Here is a 23,713-nt window from a genome sequence, read left to right as displayed (position 1 = left end):
GATTTTGAGCCTTTTTAGAAGTTAGAGCATTAGGTAAAGTGCTTATGTAAATGCTTGTTTGTTTAGTACTGATAATCAGTGGCCTAGAAAGCCAAAGTAAGTTCCAGATGTTTACACTATATTCCGGCCGCCATATTGGTGTACCATGACGGTACACCAACATGGCGTTTTCTTACTGGGCTCTGTAAACTTCTGGGAAACATTTACGACGAATATCTGAAGTTTGGGGAAATGCACAGGCCTAGAACTTGGAGAAGTGTTTTATTTAGTTATTTTATTTAGGGTACATCACAATTTCTTAGCTTCTTCCATTGGTCAGTTTCGATTTATTATTTTTTTTATTGCGTGACAGTGAAAACGATCTGTACCCTTCGAAGAACAAAACAGCAACTGTGGAATATCTTTTTTTGTAAAATGATAAAATATGTTTTTTAGTTCATAATTTTTGTACATGTTTTCACCTTCCTCTGATATAAATATGCGATTCCTTATTTTTTGATCGGGATCATTTGCGGTCCAATATGGGGATCATTTCCGGTCCGGGATCATTTGCGGTTCAATTTGGGGATCATTTGCGGTCCGGGATCATTTGCGGTCCTGGGATCATTTGCGGACCCGTACAGTACTCAAACAGATACATTCGTATACAAATTTTCTAACCTTTCTGCTCTTGTTACTCAGACGTTTTTGAGGCGTACTGGGATTCTACTCGGTTCACGATCATACGATGACGCTTACGAAGATGCTTTTTATCAAGTTAAAGAGTTGATAGCCCCGGTTGATGGCTCCTTTGGTATAACATGATTCTTGATAAATTCACTCAAAATGTTCGCTCGTAAATTGATCTCTCGTAAGGCTTGCAGACCGACCCGTTCCGAAAACTCCTAATGTCCTTTAGTGTTGGTCTACCTCGAACGGTGTTTTCGTTTGTATATCATTTCATCGCCCCAGAAATAATGGAATCCGTGCTAACTTTTCACGACGACAACTTCTGTAAATTCCAAGTGCTGTACGCATGCACAGGTGACGCATGCGCTTTAGAGACCAGACGGCGATTTGTGACTGAACGCAAACAAAAATGACGGGCAATTTTAAACTTGGGCTCCCTTTGGGATACGCCCAAGTAAAAAATTGAATCCTTCTTCGGAGAATGAAATTGATTAACAATGGAATCTCGTAAACCTTTTTAATCCAGCTCGGTAGTTGGTACAGCGATGGCAGTTTTTATATTAATTTTGCTTTCTCCGGGGAGAGGAAATTAATTGAAAATGCGCCGATCGTAGTCACTTAGTATTTATTTTATAGGGCGAAAGATTAAAACAAACACAGCATTTACTCCACGTGCGAGAATCAGTTTTGTGTTCAGACTGCCATCTGCTGCTTCATATATGAAGGGTAAATGTAATTACCGACTGATGTTAGAGATCGCCATCGATTTGAAGATAGCCTAAGGTTCAGCCTACTATTACATGCTGTTCTTAACAAATTTATACTGAGTTTTAGGTCTTTTAGGTTCAGTTCCTATTTGATGATGATAATGGACGGAGAGTAAAGCTATTTTATTATTTTATTCATGCAGACACTTTAATTCACTGATGTTATGTTCCACTCGAATCACGATTTTAATTGTTTGCTATGTAAGCAAAAGCCAAGCACCACACAGGTCCGACTGAGGGTCTCCCAAAGGTGATACTTTTTAATTGCAAACATACACCCGTATTTACATAAGAAAGAGTTGTTGAATCTGGGAAAATATTGATTTTGAAGGAAAAAAACAATCTGGAGAATCCGGGTATCGATCCCGGTCCCTCCTGCATGCTAAGCGGACGCTCTACCAGTTGAGCTAATTCCCCGGAAGCTCATGATGCCTAATTGCTTAGCGGTTTCTCAATCTCACTGTACCCAAGCTTTCGTATGACAGCTCATACTAATTAAGACAGCAACGAGAATAAAGAGCTTGGTGCTGATAACGGCAAGGTCGTGAGTTCGACCCTCACACGGACCATCTTCTTGCTTAAGTAAGCCAGCTAAGATAACACTATCTACTGATTTGTTTCTGATTTCTGTTTTTGAACAGAAGTAAACTCACCGACCTATTTTGCGCTTAGAACAGAAAATTCTACGGTTAAATAGTGGTACTGTTGAATTTGATCGGTTAGAAATTACAAATCCAGAAACTTATATGCTATGTAATATATGAAAGATTTTTCGTACGGTAGCGTAAAAATCCCAATAATTCCGGCCCATGCAGTACCTGTCTTTTCTGTTTTTGTTGTTATTTGCACGTTGCTTTGATTAAAAAAGAAAGAAAGAAGAAACAACAAAATAAGGCGAGAGAATTCATAAGTTGATCCAGAAAATCTCACACTTTAATTTTTTTGATGTTGCTCTACGTGAAGGTAGTAACGTACTGGTGAATTAACCTGTTTTAAACCAGATTTACCGTAGTTTGTAGTATTTATTCATTGTTCTGGCCTGTTGGTCTAGTGGTATGATTCTCGCTTCGGGTCCCGGGTTCGACTCCCGTTTAGGTCCCATGTTTACTATTTTGTCAAAATATTTTTCAAGTCGTAACAGCATCGATTTCTTTGGCATTTTTTATCACTGGCTTATTGCATGTAAAGAACTGAACGAACGAGTGAAAGACGAAAAGCGAAGAAAGTAAGCGAAACAGATACTTCATTCTTACGCAAAAGCTAGGGCTTGCGTTGAACTGTTAAACTCTCCCTTTGATTTGTTTACCATATACTAAGCCTTCTTTGAACATATTTTAATAAATATCTGCTGCCCTGGAAATGTCTTTTTTAAATGAGCAAAGAAACATTTCCCGCGTAAAGAAAGCAAAAAGAGAAACACAAATTTGGCTTGCTACTGTTTGCGTGCAGTCCTTATCAAAACAGAAAAGGGTGTTTTTAAACTGCTTTAAAAAAAAGTAGTATAAACATCCTAATAGAGTTGTACTTGGTTGTCCTATTAGTGAAGCAAAAAACTGCGCATGATGACAGCACGTGTGACTCTCTTCACAGCCTGTTTCCAGAGCAGAAATTAGAAGATTGAAAATTAACTGAAGGCAACGACAGCTTTGCTAAGAATCTGGAATGAATGAATGAATAATCATTACTTACTAAACACGATGAAATTTAAACTATAAGCTTGTGGGTTCATGTCGAAGTCGCGATAAGAAAACCGATCTAAAAATTATCCCAAAACATCCACTGTGGGCAACAAAATGGCGACTAGTGCATTTACCAATAGTTCTTAGCGTCAAAATCCCTAAGAGACGCTCATCAAAAACGTGCAGAAAACTTCCTAAAGCTTTAAACCTAGCGTATAGGATTAATGTAATACAGCGACAAAGGTTGCAATACTTTGATAATCCAGGTACGCCATCCATTGTCGTAAAATGTACAGCCGCCATTTTTTCCCACTAGGGATTTTGGCGCGCTGTTACTGACGCCATGACACCTTGTGCCGAAGAAGCCGTACTTGGGTTCCGCCACCAGTGAGCCAGCTCTTCTTAAAGATTTAAGAAAATAATGATCGCATTCAATAAACATATTTCAATGAAAATCTGCCTAACATCGAGAGTATGGTGCTTTCACGGTTTCCTGCAGAAAATTTAATGCACGTTTTAAAATATAACAATAATAAACAAATATCTAACGACAAATCGATGATAAAAAATTGGAGAATCCGAATGACAGTGGAGAATCCTAAAACAGTGAATACTGATGATGAGTAATACAGTGATTTTGTGCAGGAAGTCATGGCACACTACCTGCGTTTTAAGAGCAGATAAATGAGGAAAAAAGAACTGCAAACAGAAAAGAAAAGACCAAAAAAATGTTAACATGGGTAGCAAAAATCTTGATTTTGGAGAATCCGGGTATCGATCCCGGTATTTCCCGCTTGCTAAGCGTGCGCTCTACCATTTGAGCTAATCCCCCATTGTACAGATGCCTTTGGTATTGCAAGGCTATTTTGAAAAACAGGTCACCAGTTTTCTTCAAGTGTTACCGAAAATGAAAAAAGAGATTGAAATACACCACATTAACTAATTTAAAACTAGTAGTAATCAGAGATTATGAGAGTTCGTTCGACGCTCTCACTTTAATATATATATATATACCGTAAATAAATGATTTCACTAGCTGACTTTCAACTTTTTCAACAACAACCGAGGTTTTACAGTCAGATATGCATAGTGTGAAAGTTCATGCTAGTGAAGAGGTCACGATTTGTTGATATGTTGCGTGACGCTGCCAGTTTCTGTAGACTCTCAAGTTTCAGAGAATATTTAAATTACGTACATTATTCTAAGCTAGCATTTGTAATCGCGTGTTCGTTTCGCGTGGTCGTTTATCGTAAACAAACTCCGTGCGACTAATTCGAGTATTTCTCCTGATGAATAAAGTAGTCTTATGGATCTTGTCTTCAGAGTACTTTTCCACCGATTCCAAATAGTAAAATTTCGACCGGATAAAGATTGAGCTATTTGTCGCGACTGGAACTAATCAACAAATGCAATCAAAATGTAGCTGTTCCCACGGTCATCATCCCAAAGCCAAGTGGTGTTAAAAAACAAGGACAACTCCCTCAGATTTCGATAAATGCTACCGTCGAAGCGTTCAAATTCGCCAAAATCTAACGCTGAGAGCACATGATAGCGAAGCGTACGGCGACTGAATGGAAAGAAGTCAAAGAAAGATCCATCGGAAAGACGAGCTCACATGGCCTGCTCACATACTCACATGTTCGCCACATGTCTTATCACATGTCTTAGCATTAAACGGTACCCGTTTACTGGCCGTGACATGGCCCTGCAAAAATCAAGCGGGGTGGCCATTTTGGTGACCTTACAGGAATGTGTTTTTTTCGGCCTATAACCGTGCACAGGAACACCAACTCTGAAAAGCCACAGGTCAAAATTAGCTTTGCATTCCACTTCGTCGAACGCAACAATTAAAAAGACTTACTGTTATTTGTAAAATTTGGAAGAAAATAACTTGCCAAATAATATTAAAAATCACTCTTGATCTGAATTCTGTCTGTTAGAGTGAAATAACATCTTTTGGAGAATCTGGGTATCGATCCCGGTACCTCCCGCATGCAAAGCGGGCGCTCTACCATTTGGGCTAATCCTCCGATTGTTACATGAAAATCAGAGTCTTAGATAAAAGAAATGACTAGTTTTGGAAGAATTTTTGTCCTAATATTACTATTGTCATGAGATTACAACAGAAACATAACTACTAAATAATTGAAATGGCGCAGCAAAATCTTCTATTTTATTTTGACATCCCTCAATTGTGGTTAGTTTACTTGACAAGATTACTATTACTTGAGTATATTTTCATTGCCGTAAAACAGTCCATAAAGAAATCGAGACGTACAATTATAAAAAAAAAACTGCAGAAGTCAAATAAAGAAATGAAAAGGAATGGTTCCGGCCGGGCTCGAACCGGCGACCTAAGTCGTGTATTACACCGCGATAAAACACGATGGGCATTTGAGAACACGAGGGAAATGTAGAAATGTAGATTTCTCGAGTGGTCTCGAATGTCCAGAGTGTTTTATCACAGTGTAATACACGGCTTAGGCTTTTTCATTTGCTTTAAGATATAGATTTTACAGGCGAAAAACAATAAAACATGCTTTTTCTATTCTTTATACTCTGATCATCAGAGTAAAAAGCATGGGTTTTTGACTAATCAGAGCGTGCGCAGGGTCCTATCTATATTATAATGCATGGTCATTAGTATATGTAATAGGACAACATGCTGTCCAATTTGGAAATAATTGAATGAAAAAAATTCTGAGGACAGACGAAATTGGACGAGGCCGTAGGCTTCGTCCAATTTGGCAGTCCGAGGAATTTTTTTTTCCAAATTGGACAAGCATGTGGTCCTATTACCTATTAATTATATAGGATCCAAAAAGAGATGAACAAGGCAAATATTTTTTTATCCTCTAAAGTACATTATTATATGGCTTTGGCTTGTGGTCGATATAACGCGCGTTCTGATTGGCTAAGAACGAGATCTGAGCGGTCATTATGCAGCCGTAATGCCCACGGGCCGATTACGGGTTATGCAAATTAGGAAGAGCCCAGCTCTGAAAATTCAAGCGCATTGAAACGATGAAAGCCGATTAAAAACAGTAAGAGCAAGTAAATTTAATCCGAGTAGCTAAAAGTTTAGAGAATTTTCCGTAACAAAATTTATATAGAAGTCGTTTTTCACTGGTGAAAAACAATCAAAGTTTACCAAGTCTGGTAAAGCAAAAATCACCAAGTGAAAAACCATCGGCAGATCTGTCATGCATCCTGAGCAGAACACCACGAAGAAACTTATAAGTTATCATCTTAGTCACAACAATTACTGAAATCATGAACTCCACAACAGATCTCATCAAATAGATTCCCTCGCTTGAACACAAGCAAGTGTAAATCAGCTTCCACGATCATCAAATGTAAACAATCGGGCGGTTTCTGTCGGTAGCAGTGTTTCTGATAACTGCAGGTAGTTTTAGACGTTCATAAGGCTTGAAAAGTTCATCCATAAATCCCAGAATGAAGAAGGCGAAGCTATGTTGTCCAAAGCGAATGCGGAGATCGAGTTATTCTAAGTAGTACATTCTGAAGCATTAGTATTTTCTTTCACCGAAAGACCGTTGGTTTGGACTATTTTGAAGCACTTTGTCTTTTCTATATGCGTTGACGTTTCGCCACAAAAGGCGGAAAAACTCCCCCATCAAGTTGTGCACCGACACTAAAATACCTTTTTGAGGCTGTGACAACCACTTTTCCCGTAAAGAAATGTGTGTTTTTCACGGAATACGTTAAGTTCACTGACTGTGTAGTTTTGCCCTGGGTTTGAGACGATGAATGAATCGGTAAACGCGCGCATCGCCGGATGTATTGACGACTTCCGCTCGAATAATTTTTTTCTTTTCTTTAATTAATGAGCCATATAATAAACAACTTAATAACCTCGACCGTTCGGTCGTTACGGGAAAATCTCAAACCTCGGCCTACCGTATTGACCTCGCTATCGTTCGGTCAATACGGCAAGGCCTCAGTTTGAGATTTTCCCGTAACGACCTGACTCTCGGTTATTAAGTAGTTAGTATTTCTCACTTCGCTTTGCTCAGCACGTCACAGGTCAAACACTTTAACACAGGATTTTTGCTTCTTTGAGTGTTCTTGTTCTGATTATTCTCCCTCATCTCGAGTAAATCAGTAGCATCTATCTCTGGAAACCTAGCTGAAGACTCCATTTGAAAGTTTAGACGTCGAAAAGGTGAAGAGAAAAGTCGGGAAATTCCGCCATTAACACAAGAAAACTTAGCGAGCTGCAATCGCTTAGTGACGTTTGATGGCAGTGATAATAGCTGCAACCTGATTGGTCAATACTCGGTACTTTTATTTATCTTGACATCCATTGGTTGATGGAAAGTATCCAGATTTTTCTCAAATTTGAAAGTTTGTTCAAAGCTAAACTAAACGTTCGAGCAAAAACTATCCAATTTATTTTAAATTTGGACAGTTTGCAAAAATTAAGAAAAAATAGGTCTGTTGGCAATATTGGATTTCGATGGAGCTATATAATTAATTCGCAAATTACGTTCCATATAATTCTTGAAATTTTTCAGTCGACTCTTGCGTAATCTTAAAAGTTAATCCATCGGATAACACAACGAAAAAAATTCCCAGGGGTACAACATGTGAAGCTTCGTCGAGCAATTTTCAGAAGTAATAAAAAATTAAAAATTCCAACATCTGTAAGGCACCGATGGGATTTGAACCCATGACCTCCTGTTTTCTAGACAGGCGCTCTGACCAACTGAGCTACTACCAACTGAGTGTCTTATTGTTTATTTGTTTATTTTGTAAAAATAAAAAGAAAAAAATATTTAAAAAGAAACACTGTTAATACATGTAGTACTAAGTTGGTCACACGTCCACTTTCACGCTTGGTAATTTCCAGCAGTACTAAGATAGCTCAATACTTCTTAGGGTGTTCAGCCTCAAAAGGTCCACAGCGGGAGCTTTTCTGTACCTTTTAGGGTATTGAGCCGAAAAAATATGACAGGAGATAATGTGTTGTTTTAGAATTGGTACCTCTTAGGGGTCCCTCGGGGACCACCTGGGCTTTGATTGGGCGTTTGAAAGGCGGGGTGCGAAAACTCGCAGAGGTCAAATTCTAAAAATAAAAAGATACGAAAAAGGGTTGAATCCTAGGTTTGGTATGGGAGATGCACGCTCCGGGTCATGGGCTCCTAATCTTGCTTTATTGACGGGACGCGGAAAATTAATCGGCGGAGTTGGACTGGTAACTACAAGACTACACAGAACATTAATCATAATAATAAATGTTTAGCAGGGCGCATACTTCATCAAAGGTGTTCTTCATTGGGGCCCTGCAACTGTTCTCAGATGAGTTTACACATTGTGCAACAACATCTACATGAATCTCAACATGGAAAAACGTAGTATTAATTCCAAGTTGTAGGCAAAGATGGGACATTCACTCGATCTTTCCCTCGCTCCTTAGCTTCCTAGTAGACTTTTCGTGAATGCGCTGACCAATTTAAATTGCCAAAATACTCTTCACCCTCAAAGATGTTCCCATCATGCTTTACAATAATAGAGGTTAAAGCTATGGTTTGTTTGGAATGGAATGGGCCGATGTCATCATCTTTCTTTTTCGCCAAATCTTATTAGCAAAACGTATAAAAGAAATTGATTAATTACTCTATTTAAAATACCCTGGAACACAACAAAAAGAATAGAAATGTATAAAACGATGGTTTTGTCGCTGGAGAATATGAAAGTTGAAATTGACGTTTGACACAAAAGTTGTAGTCAACCGTCAACTAATTGCCAATAGATTTTTGGTTTCTCCGACTAAAACTCGTGCATTTCTGGTTACCAACCCACTAACAATCAATAACATAAGTTTTGTTAAGATCATAGCTCGATACTGTTATTTAAGGTATCGATCCTAATATGAGGTTGCTAAAGGAAAACAGATTAATAGAGCTCAGTTACGTCAACACCTTTCGTTTTTTTCCTTTTGTTTTGTTTTCACTGACTCAAAATTTTGTAAGAGCTGGCTAGAGTTGGGTAGCAAGATATAGTCTCATAGGAAAAAAAGTCATGTGTTGCCGGCCGGGCACGAGCCGGCGACTTTCCGCGTGTTAAGCGGATGTGATAACCACTACTACGGAAACCGGTTACGAATGAAAGCTGCCATACTCTGTGGTGTGCTAATCGGGAACGGGTAGTTTTCTAGTTTTTGATCAGGAAAACAGAAAAAAATAAGTCTACGAAGTACAGCAAACAGTTGAACATTTGCCTACTTCTCACGATGCTCAAAATTGAAGTTTTTCAAAAACGATGCTATCCTTGTGTTAGCGTTAGGCAGAGGATCTCAATGGAGCTAACCGTCAAATGGCCAAAACATTAACCGTCAACCGTCAAAACCGCAATATTTTTACCGTCAACCGTCAAATGAGCAAGCCAATATTAGCCGTCAAATGTCTCAGATATCCTTAATTAAGAACTAAACGATTATCTAGGGGCAAGGTATGCTGTTTATAGAGCAACGTTTTAATATATCACAAAAAGTATGCTTATGTTCAAGTCTTTCAACTTCTAGTCACGGGAGCAGACGATTAATGCGCGCGGCGGTATTGAAGGTGATGTAATTACGTTAATGAGACAAACATTTGAAGACTAAAGACGTAATATTGAATGCACAAATTATAGTACTAATTGGATTATTCAAATATGGACAATTTTGTACCATTTTATGAAAAATTACAGCCAAATGCGCTTCAACTGTCAAAAAACCAATGATGATAACGATCACGATAATAACGGTTTATTCACATCACATCACATCAAATGAGAACTGAGCGAACGAGTGAAAGAAGGAAAGCGAAGAAAGTAAGCCAAAAAGATACGTCATTCTTACGCAAAAGCTAGGGCTTGCGTTAAACTGTGAAACTCTCCCTTTGATTTGTTTACCATATACAAAGCCTTCTTTGAACGTTTTTTTAAATAAATATCTGCTGCCATGGAAATGTCGAATTCCCGCTCAAAGAAAGCAAAACGAGAAACACAAATTTGGCGTGCTTTGGTTTGCGTGCAGTCCTTATCAAAACAGAAAAGGGTGTTTTTAAACTGCTTTTAAAGAAAGCAGTATAAAAATGATAATAGAGATGTCGTTGGTTGTCCTATTATTGAAGCAAAAAGCTGCGCATGGTTAAGCCCGGTTTTCACTAGCAACACAAGCACAAGCGCAAGTACGAACGCAAGCATCAGGGATGACCCAAGTAAACACGATATTCAATGCAAACACAAGCACAAGGAAAATCATTTGAACTTTTGAAAAACTGTTTAGGCGTGAGATGATCTGGATCCAGTGTTTTAATTGGGCAAACATAACCACGTGTAGATAATATCCTTGGCTTGTGCTTGCCCTTGTGCATATGCCTGCGTCAAGGCCGTTTTGACGGTGAAATAAGAATCACTGTGTTTCCACTTGTGCTTGCTCTTGTACTTGCGTCGCTAACGAAAACCAGGCTTTACTGCACGTGTGACTCTCTGGCCACATTGTTTCCATAGCAGGAATTAAAGGATTGAAAATTAACTGAAGGCAACGATAGATTTGCTAAAAATCTGGAATGACTGAATAAATAATCATTACTTATTAAACACGATGCAATTTAAGCTATAAGCTTGTGGGTTCATGTCCATGTCGCGATAAGAAAACCCATCTAAAAATTATCCAAAAAAAGTCCACTGTGGCGACGGGTACATTTACCAATAATTCTTAGCGTCAAAATCCCTAAGAAACGCTCATGAAAAACGCGCAGAAAACTTCCTAAAGCTTTAAACCTAGCGTACAGAATTAATGTAATACAGCGACAAATATTGCAAAGATATGATTTTATGCCTACTTTGATAATCCATATACGCAATGCATTGTGGTAAAATGTACAGCCGCCATTTTTTCCCACTGTGGATTTTGGTCCGCTGTTACAGACGCCATGACAACTTATGTCGAAGAAGCCGTACTTAGGTCCCGCCACTAGTGAGCCAGCTCTTCTTAAAGATTTAAGAAAGTAATAATCGCATTCAATAAATTTATTTTTAATGAAAATCTGCTTAACATTGAGAATATGGTGCATTCACGGTTTCCTACTGAAAATTTCAATGCACGTTTTAAGGTATAACAATGAAAAACAACTATCCAATGACAAAATTGAGAATCCGAATAACAGTCAATACTGATGATGAGTAATACAGTAATTTTGTGCGGGAAGTTATGGCACACTACCTGCTTTTTATGAGCAGATAAATGAGGAAAAAAGAACTGCAAACAGAAAAGACAAAAAGACAAAAAAAAAATGTTAACATAGGTAGCAAAAAATCTTGAATTTGGAGAATCCGGGTATCGATCCCGGTACTTCCCGCATGCGAAGCGGGCGCTCTACCATTTGAGCTAATCCCCCATTGCATAGATGCCTTAGCTATAACGAGGCTATTTTGAAAAATAGGTCACCAGTTTTCGGTGTTACCGAAAATGAAAACGGAGATTTAAATACACCAGATTAACTAATTTAGGACAATAAAAAAGACTTACTGCTATTTGTAAAATTTTGAAGAAAATAACTTGCCATATAATATTAAAAAATCAGTGTTGATCTGAACTTTGTCTTTTGAAGTAAAATAATATTATGTGGAGAATCTGGGCATCGATCCCGGTACCTCCCGCATGCAAAGCGGGCGCTCTACCATTTGGGCTAATCTCTTGTTGTTACATGAAATCAGAGTCTTGGAGAAAACAAATTACTAGTTTTGGAAGAATATTTGGATATTTTTGAGAATATTTGGTACAAGCTCCTGCTGATCTCTGTTTGACAGGTCTTCAAATTTCAACCAATCAGCGCGCGACTCGCAAACAGCTTTAGGGGTCCATTCATTCGAGAGCGTTTCGCGAAACGAAATACACATGGCGATTGAACACTGGCGGCTTTTATCGTGTTTAGCTCAGCATTTATTTTATTTCGCTTGTTGAGAATTTTGCAATACTCCAGGCCAGTTTAAAGAAATCGGATTTATTAAGTTAAAGATGTTATTTGTGCTGATACAGCAGCGGATAATGCTGTTCAAAGCTCCGGGACAAGATAAAACTCTTACCGTGTAATGGTCATTCCTCCTTCTCGACGCGACTAACAGGGATATGAAGACTACTCTGGCGTAAAGATTGCTTGAAAAGGTGATGAATTCCACCGAACATTTTAATAAGCCAAGACACATCACTTCCTTCTGGCTGTTTAAGCAGTTCTAAGACGGCGAGCTGTGCTGCGCGTACTGTTTGCGGGTTTTTGGCTACAGGGAGGAACGCCTCAGGCTCCGTGATGTCTTGCTTCTGCTGATGGTAGTTTTCTCGTAATCCCCCGTTGGCTGCCATCTGGAGATATGTGTCGGAGTGAATTAGAGTATTCACGAGTTTGTTTGGCTGGTGAAAGTTAATTTCAAGTCGAGTCTTCTCATCTGACCCAGACGTACATGTCTCGGAACCTTCGGAGAATTCTGACCATGTTGTCGAACTCTGTCGGCCGGACTCATCTTTCTTTTTGTAAAATGTCTGCGGTCTTTGGTACGTGTCCAGAATAATTTTTCTGTCATCTATGTGTAATTCTAGTACGTCTGCATATGGAATAACGAATTTTCTTCGAAGGATGGCTGATTTTTCTCTTTGATGTTCAATGACAAATGTGCCCGACTGCTGTGGTTTGCTTGAGTTTAACTTCATGGTAAATAACTCGTGTGTTACTCTTGGATCGGCTCTTGTGATGTTAAGACTTTGAACTGTTGATTTGATACTGTTCAAGTTTGTTGAGCTATTTACCGTGCCACTGTTGGATGTTGAAGCAAATTCTTTGGCCGTTTCGACTGTAATTTCTACAACGTTGGACGACTGGAAATGCGTTTTCGCTGCCTGAAGATAGTTTTGAGTCATCTGTTGGGTTAATGTGGAGTCGATTTTTGGCCGAGGACGAACACAAATACTACCGTCGGCATCTTTATTTGAGTCTTTCATCTGAAATAATTAACAGAGGTAAGTTAATATGATCTGATTTTAACCTGTGCTCTAATTCCTAGCACTATCAAATAACTCAGTTCATTGAAATCGATCATTTATTTCTAGTTACTACGAGACATCATTTTGCTGTTAAAAATAAGTCAAAACAAAATTTCCTGACATTTTTTGGTAACCTCTTAGGTGTGTCAGATGAACTTGTTATGTTAGTGCTTTTATATAATGCCTTCATGTACCTCGATTTCAGGAGCAGTTGGTGATATATAGGTAGCATAAGGTGGTTCATCTTGACTTGACTTTCTTTCAGTGTCTTGAAAAGGAATGTGCTGTTTTAAACAAAATAGCATAGGTGTTATGAACATTAGGAATGTGTCCATGATATTCAACTAAACAGCAGCATACACAAGAAGCAGGGCTGTCCACTAGAAGTGCCTGGGTGCCACAGGTAACTAACTTTGGCCTTTAGGTGACAGGGAAAAATGCTTTTTTCATATAAGCTTAAGTGTTGGGCACCCAGGATTCCATGGTTAGGAACTTCTGGGCTCCTGATAATTTTTCTTTGACCACAGCCTTGAGAAGCATCCTTTTTTAAATGCAGTGTATATAGTAGTCTAGGAGTTATTTAAAATGAATGGAGGGAAAACTTATTTTGTTTTTCACATTTATACAGATTCATTTATATATTTTATACCATTTTCTTCTTCTTTAGATGTTTTGGTAAATCTTCATTTTCCTTTTTGTGGACTTTAGAGTCTGACGAGTAGCTGCACCCTTTCTTCTCTCGGTTCTCAACAGATGCCCACTCATGACAGAATTGTTGGGTGAGTACTCGTTTTTGATAGTCTATCTTTCCTGTTTCACCTGCTCACCCACCACTGTAAATGTAGTTACCTTGCTTGGCTTCTTTGCGTTTGGTTTCCATGATGCTGTCATTAAAATTGTGCAAGGTCAAAGGGAGTCCACTCAAGGCGGCATCTTTAAGAGCCTTCTCGACATAAAACCCAGTGTAAGCAACCAGTTCTTTCACGGTGGCAGTAACAGTTTCAGAGCCAAAAATTAAAATAAATTGAAATCCTAACAGAACTCTTGCTTGACATTCATACTCCTGTCTGGTTAATTCTTTCGGAGTGTTTAAAATCCATTGGAAAATTTTTTTCAGGCCAGTGCAAAAACATACCAATATTTTGCTGACTGAAGGACTGAAACCAGAGTTGTTCAAGAGTTCCTCTGCTTTTTCATAGAAGGCCAAAACACCATTTTCATCAAATGTGACATCATAACTGCTTAAACAAACTTTTCGAGCAACTTTCTGTACTTCTAAAAACCATTTTTTTTTATTTTGTCTGAGAGCATCAGCTACTTGGCCAATTCTTCGTACAATAGTTTCTGTAGCTCTTGTAGCTTGGTGCATCATTGCTGGGTAAAAATTTGCTAGGTCAAGTTGAGAAGCATTAGGATGTCCAGTTTGACCAAGGTGCTTCTTTGCATATTCTCGTCTGCCATAAATGATAGTAAACATTTTTGTTAATTTAAATTGACAGAAGGGTGCTTTCCAAAATGAATACATGTACATGTAGTGCAAAACCTCTTAATAAAGTTTTCCACATTGAATTACATTAGTTTTTCTCTTTGATTGGTGTGTGGGTACTGTTTACATGTAACTGTTGCACCGTATAATAATATAAATGTATATTATCATTCATGCCTGTGTTTTGTATTTGGAAGACTCAAGTTTTAAAAAGTGAATGATGCTCATGTTTGCTCACACTGGAAAGGCCTACTGTTGTTCTTTCTAAAAAGTCAATTAGTAAAGTACCATTAATCAAATAATAACCTGTTTTCAGTATTATCTACTCGCTTTCCCAACCATGTCTTGTACTGTTCTTCTCCTTTCTCAGTCATTTCTACTTTCCACACAGGCTCATTACAGATGACTCTCATATCCCCAAGTTGCTTTTGATGTTCTGGTGACTCAGGAATTGGATAAGTGGAACTTGCAGAAGAACTTCCAGTAATTGATCTTGGCTGACAGCCATCTGCAACACCACGCACAATGACTTCTATGTTCTTCTTCAGAATTGGGTGATAAACTGACTTCAAACTGGTCAGCTGTTGAAGGGTTTCTAGTCCAAGATTACTTACATGGTTGTAGTTATCTGGCCCTAACCAAGAACACACTGTAACAATGGAGCTTAACAGGTTGTGGGGCTCCACTAATTTGACTCTTATTGCTGTTTCTCCAGTAAAGAACTTACTCCACTGCATCCATGGGAATGCATCAATGTAGTGATAAACAAGTAATTTTTCCTTAGGGACCATTTTTGTTTCCTGCAGAGTTTTTTTGCTAAGTAGCCATTCCACAGTGTTTTTAACGTTTGTGTATGCTGCAACAACGCCATTGTGTTCAGTAAAAGTTAGTGACAAACTTTCTTGCAGAGCCTCCTTTTGTACCTTTAGCTGTTCACAAATGTCATCTTTTGGTACCATGATGTTGATTCCGAAAACATGTTCTAGTTCTTTACCAAGCTGATTTCGGACTATGTTTTGATATTTAGTGTAGCCAGTGTCAAAATTACTTACTAGTTCGGCTGCAAACTGGACAAAATGATTGAAATTCTTCTTAAAAATGACTGGCATGAGTGTCCTCTTAAAAAACTCTCCATCCTTATGTGAAATAACAAAGTCGACCAGCTCAGCTTTTTCTTGTTGATGTTGAGGCATGTTTAAATCGTCAATAAAATGAGCCCATTCTCGTCATTTTGCTGGAGTCAAAAGTTTTTCCTTGGAGTGATAATTCGGGAATATACCTTCATCTTGTGGTTTGGAATAAAGGGTAGAAACTGACTGTTGTTTCAAGGAATAAAGAAGCGAGTCTGGGTAACACTCGGCTAACATCGCAACAAGTACTTCCAATTCTCCTCGCAACTTGCTTTCGGAAACTGGGCCCTGTGTAAGTTTACTTCTTGATAACAGAAATGAGGAAGTTGACACATGTCTGGAAATACTACACAAAACCACAGTTGAAAATTCATCTGGTGTTAAAAGTTTCAAAAGTTCCTTTAGCCTCGCAGAGCGGTGGTGGTGCGGGACGTCCAGGAAATTATTTGCTGCAGCAGCAGCTTGCAGGGGTGGGTTTCTTACGTTTTCTTCGCGCTTGTGGCTTGGGTGGGTTTGGAAATGTTTCCTTAATCCACGACCTGTTTGGTAGTTGTTTTCGCAGTCGGAACAACTAAAGACCTTGGGCATGGTAACAGTAGTATTGCTCAAACCTCAAAAATTTTTTGTGCATCTGGCGATGACGTGATCGTAGCTGTAGGGTATAGCTGATAGGGGTCACGCAAGGTATCACTTTAACTTCCGAAATTATTTTTATGGGTTATTAGACGTGATATTTTTACCCCTTTAAGCCTTTGGTTGTGTTCAGAGATACAATTCTGCCAAAACCTTTCTGCTAGATTCCAAGGCCATTTATGGATGAAACTGTTTGCGAGTCCTCGCGCGGGTTATTAAAATCCTATCGGGGGAACGTAAACACGCGCTTCTTGTTCGACATTGCAGTTAACTATTTCAAACAAAACCACAGTGTTAGCATCACCTTTTTTAAAATTTTATTAGTAATGTAAGGCTTCTGTGTACCTCAGTCGGTCTCAAACACAAACAAAGTTGTCGGCTTAACTGATTTAGAAACAAGGACGCCGGGCCGCGAACGAACTTCTGTCGGAGCTGGTGATTTAAACGATTTATCTTCAAGCTGGGGAGTAGTATACCTGCTTTACTATTTTAAAATTATAAGAAAGTCTATTTAAAGCCCAAAGTTCAAGCTTCAGTATGAGAAAAAAGGTTGTTTTTCCCTGGCGGACGACATAGCGAACAATGAAAACAAATTGACGCCATTTTTTCCGCGCGTGTTTTTTTATAATGGAGACTGGAGCTAGTTCCCCCCAATTTTTAACCCAGCATGCCCCGCAACTTCCGGTAGAAATCAGCAGGCTATTGTCATAATATTACGACAGAAAAATAACTGCTAAATAATTTAACTAATGCAGCGAAGTCCGCTATTATACTTTCACATCCCTTAACTATGATTAATTTACCTGTGAAGCTTACTATTACTTGAATATCATTACTCTTAAAATACAAGGTGCCATAAAACAGTTCATAAAGAAATCGAGATATGCAATCATAAAAAAGCAACTGCAGAAGTCAAATAAAGAAACGAAAAAGAATGTTTCCGGCCGGGCTCGAACCGGCGACCTTCCGCGTGTGAGGCGGACGTGATAGCCACTACACTACGGAAACCTCGGTGAACCACGAGTGATCTTAAAACGAAGTATTTCTAAACCACGTTAACGTTGTACTATGATCAAATTTTACTCCTTGAATTTCTGGGTGGATCACATGGAAATCCACAAAATATTAAAAACGCCGTTTGCTGCTTGCAAATATCTGCATTAGTTCCGGAGATATTTAAGTTTGAAAAATGTGTAAAATATACAAATGAAAGACAGCTAAATGTTATATCGAATCTATAAATAGAGCTATCTTGGTCAATTTGCAGCGGAAACTATTGAACCATTGTTCCCAGGGCAACTAACTGTTTTCCATTCCCCTCCAATCTGATTCAAATATTTTAGTGATTTTCAGCTGGAAAAACATTAAACAAGGCCACAAACACCACCTAACATAATTATATGCTTGCAGGATCATGCAGATGAGGCACCACTGGCAAATATCAAAATGGAACGCCAAAGGTGGCCAGAAAAGCTTTTAATATCGAGGAGGTCTGGACCCCAGCATGTTCCCATGGTAACAGAACTGTTTAGCTCATATTGTGGAGCACATCTAATAGAATCTTACCGCATATTTGCACATTTTAAAATCCTGAATATCTCTGGAACGAAAGGAGATCTTTAAAATAGTAAACAGCGTTTCTCTTCTCGTACAGTCTACTTTTTTGTGATTTAAAATGGCTTAGATAGGAAAGATGCGAATTTCATGATACATAGTAGCACTTTAAATGTACCGTCATGTAATTTTTTCAGTCGACCCCTGCGTGGACCTTAAAAATAAAACTATTATTGGATAACACAACCTTACAAAAATTCCCGGTTAAACAATATGTGAAGCTTCGATGAGCAAAAGTAATGAAAAAGTATTGAGAATTAAAAAGTTTGACCCTCTAAAGCACCGATGGGATTTGAACCCATGACCTCCTGTTTACGAGAGAGGAGCTCTAACCAACTGAGCTACGGCGCCCTACATTAGAGGGAGAGAGACTTCATGGATTCGAGAAAGAAACATCTGGTAGCCAGGAAAGAGAATTGTGTTCCCTTCGTAATAGAATTATTGTTGAAATTAAGAAGTTTGTGTATTTTTTTTTTTCATTATGTGGGGGTAATGGTTGTGTTTCTATATCTGTTTCACTGCTGGGCTTTTTTTTTTCATTCTGATCAGATAAGGGATAAAACTGGTTTCATTTTTTTCAGACATTTGACTAACTAATCGCAATCGTTCGCTTGTTGATATTCATGGTTTTGTGACGTCTGTCAATCAAGACGGGCATGTTCTTTTTTTTTCTTTTTTCATCTTGTAGCTTGTACTGAGAAAGCAACAAATTTAATTGAGTTTTTGAAATTTGTAATTTCTGACGATCGAGGGACGAATTAGTCAGAGATTACTATTCTGAGAGCATGATGGAGAGGCTCGCGGGCTGTCCTGGGATGTTTAAGGACTTTCTTGCCTTTTGGCGGGAGACTTACGTCATTCTTGATCGGTCAGTCTTCGTGTTCGTCCAAAATTTTATTAAGCTTTGTTTTAACAGCGTCTTGTAAAATGTTCTAGCTTATCGATTTGTACCCTTTCCTCGGGGTTCTGAGGAATACGTTTCCACACATTTTTTGACCATATCTTAAGGGTACGCTTTTAGTGGTTTTTCGTATTTGGCGTAGCACAGGTTCTAATTGTTAGAACCAACAGTTTTAATTTGCAAGGAGATAGATTTTCTTATTAGACGGAATACATTTGCATCAGATAGCTGACTGACGCATCCTCAATAAACTATTCCCATTGAATGTCTCGTGTTAGTGCTGAGTCAGAATTGCTTTATTGACATGACGCGGAAGACTCCGTTAATCAGCGGAGTTGGACTGGTAACTACAACACAACACAGAACAGGTATATATTAAAACACCAGCTGAGTTAAGGGAGTAGCAGATTAAAGCATTTGTCTGAACAGTTTACTGTATGTCTGGCCTGTTGGTCTAGTGGCATGATTCTCGCTTAGGGTGCGAGAGGTCCCGGGTTCGACTCCCGGACAGGCCCAAATTGCTTTTCTAAAAATAAATAAATAATACTAATTAAAATAATCATAACAATAATTTTTTAGCAAACTAGTATTTTCCAAATTGTAGGTATGGTTGAGACATTCACTCGCTCTTTCCTTCTCTCCCTCGCTTCCTGTTAGACTTTTCGTGAATCCGCTGATCAATTTAAAGCGCATTTTAGTCACAGCCCAAGAGAATCCCAAGCGGCTTGCGGCTTTAATACGTGCATTTTGATCCTCCAAGAAAACATCAACGCAACGCGCGTGCTAACATTATCCGCGGGAGAACTGGCTACTATATCTAAAAAGAGTTTCAGAGGAATTACCTTGCTGTCCCGATACCGGCGAAATGTTTAAGCAACCTGCTAAAATACTCTACACCCTCAAAGATGTTCACATCAGGCTATACAAATAGGGGTTAAGGTTATGGATTGTTTGGACTGATGCGATCATGAAATGGGCGATGCCATCATCTTTATTTGTCGCCAAATCTTATCTTATACGGGCAAATTTGTGCCCTTTTACGAAAAATTACTGCCAAATTTGCTTTAACCGTCAAAAAACCAATAATGATAACGATCACGATAATAACGGTTTATTCTCATCACATCCGCGTAGTGGCTGTTTGTTTGAATAGACCTACTTACATGCAATACAACTAAAAATTACGTTAACAGGAGGAATGGATGGAATCCTGACGCTAACTATATAGAAAATAATTATCAAAACAAAAAGAACCGTCGCCGATTGCGGCACGGAAAGTTCTATGAAAGCATTTTGTACAATTTTTGTCAAATTTTGTGGTAGAAATTTTAACTTGCGTAAGGTTTCTGTTACATTATTGTATCTTGCTCGAAAGACATGAAAAGCCGTGCGCGAAAAACTGGGGGAGTTGGGTAATAACTGTCTTGGCCAATGAGACAACACAAAACAGGTGTTATAGAACCAGTTCGACAGAGAGAAGTAGATTAAGACCTTTGTTAGAAGACGTTCAACCATGTTTAGCCTGTTGGTCTAGTGGCATGATTCTCGCTTTGGGTGCGTTGCGAGAGTTGCCGTGGTTATCACGTCCGCTTTAACGCGGAAGGTCGCCGGCTCGAGCTTGGCCGGAAACACATGATTGTTACTAAATGTTTTTACTCAAATCTATGCAGCTCTTACAAAATTTGAGTCAGCGAAAACAAAACAAAAAGAAAAAAACGAAAGGTGTTGACGTAATCGAGCTTATTTAATTAAACTCGTGGATACGCGAAGCGTAGAAACGTGTTTGTTGTGGGAACTCCGATATGCAAATGTGTCACTCACTCACTCACTCAGGTGTAGACACTGCTCGTAATTAGTCGGCCCGAACGAGAGCGCCCGAGTCCGACGCCATATTGGAATATTAACCGTGCAGTCAGTGCGAGCTAACTACTCAACGCGTGCATCGTGCCAGCCCGATTATTGATGATTTTGTAGCTTTTACACGACCGTTAATATTAGGTGTTTCGCTAAATTGAAGTGGAGTTGACTTCGAATGTTCGAATTAGTACTATGGCCAACTTGAAGGCTAAATTTCAGGAGTATTTGAGTCGTCCAGGCGTTCAAAATGACCAGGAGATGTGGAAAGTGCTGGAAAGTGACCTGAAAAGCTAATGTGGTAAGCTTTGATGAGAAAGTCTCTCTGCTATAAGTTGACGGTTGAATGCAATTTCTGTGTTAAATAAAAGCTTTCAAATGACCCAAGGACAAAAGCCATCGCTTTAAACTTTTCCGTTCATTTTGTTTTGTTCCAGGGTAATTTAAATGGAATAACTAATCAATTTCTTTTTTACGTTTTGCTAATAAGATTTGGCGAAAAATAAAGATGATTACATCGCCCATTTCATGATCGCATCAGTCCAAACAATCCATAACCTTAACCCTATTTGTATAGCCTGATGTGAACATCTTTGAGGGTGTAGAGTATTTTGGCAGGTTGCTTAAACATTTCGCCGGTATCAGAAGAGCAAGGTAATTCCTATCAAACTATTGTTAGATATAGTAGCCAGTTCTCCCGCGGATAATGTTAGCACGCGCGTTGCGTTGATGTTTTCTTGGAGGATGAAAATGCACGTATTAAAGCCGCAAGCCGCTTGGGATTCTCCTGGGTTGTGACTAAAATGCGCTTTAAATTGATCAGCGGATTCACGAAAAGTCTAACAGGAAGCGAGGGAGAGAAGGAAAGAGCGAGTGAATGTCTCAACCATACCTACAATTTGGAAAATACTAGTTTGCTAAAAAATTATTGTTATGATTATTTTAATTAGTATTATTTATTTATTTTTAGAAAAACAATTTGGGCCTGTCCGGGAGTCGAACCCGGGACCTCTCGCACCCTAAGCGAGAATCATGCCACTAGACCAACAGGCCAGACATACAGTAAACTGTTCAGACAAATGCTTTAATCTGCTACTCCCTTAACTCAGCTGGTGTTTTAATATATACCTGTTCTGTGTTGTGTTGTGGTTACCAGTCCAACTCCGCTGATTAACGGAGTCTTCCGCGTCATGTCAATGAAGCAATTCTGACTCAGCACTAACACGAAACATTCAATGGGAATAGTTTATTGAGTCAGCTATCTGATGCAAATGTATTCCGTCTAATAAGAAAATCTATCTCCTTGCAAATTAAAACTGTTGGTTCTAACAATTAGAACCTGTGCTACGCCAAATACGAAAAACCACTAAAAGCGTACCCTTAAGATATGGTCAAAAAATGTGTGGAAACGTATTCCTCAGAACCCCGAGGAAAGGGTACAAATCGATAAGCTAGAACATTTTACAAGACGCTGTTAAAACAAAGCTTAATAAAATTTTGGACGAACACGAAGACTGACCGATCAAGAATGACGTAAGTCTCCCGCCAAAAGGCAAGAAAGTCCTTAAACATCCCAGGACAACCCGCGAGCCTCTCCATCATGCTCTCAGAATAGTAATCTCTGACTAATTCGTCCCTCGATCGTCAGAAATTACAAATTTCGAAAACGCAATTAAATTTGTTGTTTTCTCGGTACAAGCTACAAGATGAAAAAAGAAAAAAAAAAGAACATGCCCGTCTTGAATGACCGACGTCACAAAACTATGAATATCAACAAGCGAACGATTGCGATTAGTTGGTCAAATGTCTGAAAAAAATGAAACCAATTTTATCCCTTATCTGATCAAAATGAAAAAAAAAGCAAAGCAGTGAAACAGACATTACCCCCATTACCCCCACATAATGAAAAAAAAAAAAAAAAAAAAAAAAAAAATACACAAACTTCTTAATTTTAACAATAATTCTATTATGAAGAGAACACAATTCTTTTTCCTGGCTACCAGATGTTTCTTTCTCGAATCCATGAAGTCTCTCTCCCTCTAATGTAGGGCGCCGTAGCTCAGTTGGTTAGAGCGCCTGTCTTGTAAACAGGAGGTCATGGGTTCAAATCCCATCGGTGCCTTAGAGGGGTCAAGCTTTTTAATTCTCAATACTTTTTCATTACTTTTGCTCATCGAAGCTTCACATATTGTTTAACAGGGAATTTTTGTAAGGTTGTGTTATCCAATAATAGTTTTATTTTTAAGGTCCACGCAGGGGTCGACTGAAAAAATTACATGACGGTACATTTAAAGTGCTACTATATATCATGAAATTCGCATCTTTCCTATCTAAGCCATTTTAAAGCACAAAAAGTAGACTGTAAGAGAAGAAAAACGCTGTTTACTATTTCAAAGATCTCCTTTCGTTCCTGAGATATTCAAGATTTTAAAATGTGCGAATATGCGGTAAGATTCTATTAGATGTGCTCCACAATATGAACTAAACAGTTCTGTTACCATGGGAACATGCTGGGGTCCAGACCTCCTCGATATTAAAAGCTTTTCTGGCCACCTTTGGCGTTCCATTTTGATATTTGCCAGTGGTGCCTCATCTGCATGATCCTGCAAGCATATAAATATGTAAGGTGGTGTTTGTGGCCTTGTTTAATGTTTTTCCAGCTTAAAATCACTAAAATATTTGAATTAGATTGGAGGGGAATGGAAAACAGTTAGTTGCCCTGGGAACAATGGTTCAATAGTTTCCGCTGCAAATTGACCAAGATAGTTCTATTTATAGATTCGATATAATATTTAGCTGTCTTTCATTTGCATATTTTACACATTTTTCAAACTTAAAAATCTCCGGAACTAATGCAGATATTTGCAAGCGGCAAACGGCGTTTTTAATATTTCGTGGATTTCCATGTGATTGACCCAAAAATTCAAGGAGTAAA

At 38.6% G+C, this 23,713-nt stretch overlaps 2 protein-coding genes and 7 non-coding genes across 9 annotated transcripts; 2 read left to right on the top strand and 7 right to left on the bottom strand.

Annotated features, from left to right (window-relative positions):
- Positions 1 to 1,780: 1,780 nt before the first annotated feature.
- Trnaa-agc (transfer RNA alanine (anticodon AGC)) lies at positions 1,781 to 1,853 on the bottom strand. The gene has a single exon. It is a non-coding gene; the product is annotated as a tRNA-Ala (tRNA).
- Positions 1,854 to 7,785: 5,932 nt separating this feature from the next.
- Trnas-aga (transfer RNA serine (anticodon AGA)) lies at positions 7,786 to 7,857 on the bottom strand. The gene has a single exon. It is a non-coding gene; the product is annotated as a tRNA-Ser (tRNA).
- Positions 7,858 to 12,221: 4,364 nt separating this feature from the next.
- On the bottom strand, positions 12,222 to 13,735 carry LOC149103030 (uncharacterized). The gene is made up of 2 exons (XM_089272797.1): positions 13,355 to 13,735; positions 12,222 to 13,118 (listed from the first exon to the last, which is right to left on the bottom strand). Exons 1-2 carry the CDS (start codon positions 13,493 to 13,495, stop codon positions 12,222 to 12,224), a joined length of 1,038 nt encoding a protein of 345 aa, XP_089128923.1. The 5' UTR covers positions 13,496 to 13,735.
- Positions 13,736 to 13,811: 76 nt separating this feature from the next.
- Positions 13,812 to 15,839, bottom strand: LOC149103029 (uncharacterized). The gene is made up of 2 exons (XM_089272796.1): positions 14,953 to 15,839; positions 13,812 to 14,614 (listed from the first exon to the last, which is right to left on the bottom strand). The coding sequence occupies exons 1-2, from the start codon at positions 15,837 to 15,839 to the stop codon at positions 13,984 to 13,986; spliced, it is 1,518 nt and encodes a 505-aa protein (XP_089128922.1). The 3' UTR covers positions 13,812 to 13,983.
- A 1,505-nt stretch (positions 15,840 to 17,344) lies between these two features.
- On the bottom strand, positions 17,345 to 17,417 carry Trnav-cac (transfer RNA valine (anticodon CAC)). The gene has a single exon. It is a non-coding gene; the product is annotated as a tRNA-Val (tRNA).
- Positions 17,418 to 18,300: 883 nt separating this feature from the next.
- On the bottom strand, positions 18,301 to 18,374 carry Trnat-cgu (transfer RNA threonine (anticodon CGU)). Its single transcript has one exon. It is a non-coding gene; the product is annotated as a tRNA-Thr (tRNA).
- A 993-nt stretch (positions 18,375 to 19,367) lies between these two features.
- On the top strand, positions 19,368 to 19,439 carry Trnap-agg (transfer RNA proline (anticodon AGG)). Its single transcript has one exon. It is a non-coding gene; the product is annotated as a tRNA-Pro (tRNA).
- A 2,320-nt stretch (positions 19,440 to 21,759) lies between these two features.
- Trnap-agg (transfer RNA proline (anticodon AGG)) lies at positions 21,760 to 21,831 on the bottom strand. Its single transcript has one exon. It is a non-coding gene; the product is annotated as a tRNA-Pro (tRNA).
- A 995-nt stretch (positions 21,832 to 22,826) lies between these two features.
- On the top strand, positions 22,827 to 22,900 carry Trnat-ugu (transfer RNA threonine (anticodon UGU)). The gene has a single exon. It is a non-coding gene; the product is annotated as a tRNA-Thr (tRNA).
- The last annotated feature ends 813 nt before the right edge of the window (positions 22,901 to 23,713 follow it).

This window comes from Orbicella faveolata, unplaced genomic scaffold (assembly GCF_042242905.1).
Source record: "Orbicella faveolata isolate gen_17 unplaced genomic scaffold, um_ofav_v1 contig_35, whole genome shotgun sequence".
NCBI lineage: Eukaryota > Metazoa > Cnidaria > Anthozoa > Scleractinia > Merulinidae > Orbicella > Orbicella faveolata.
Note: the sequence above shows the minus strand (reverse complement) of the source record. Positions and strands in the feature narration are given on the sequence as shown.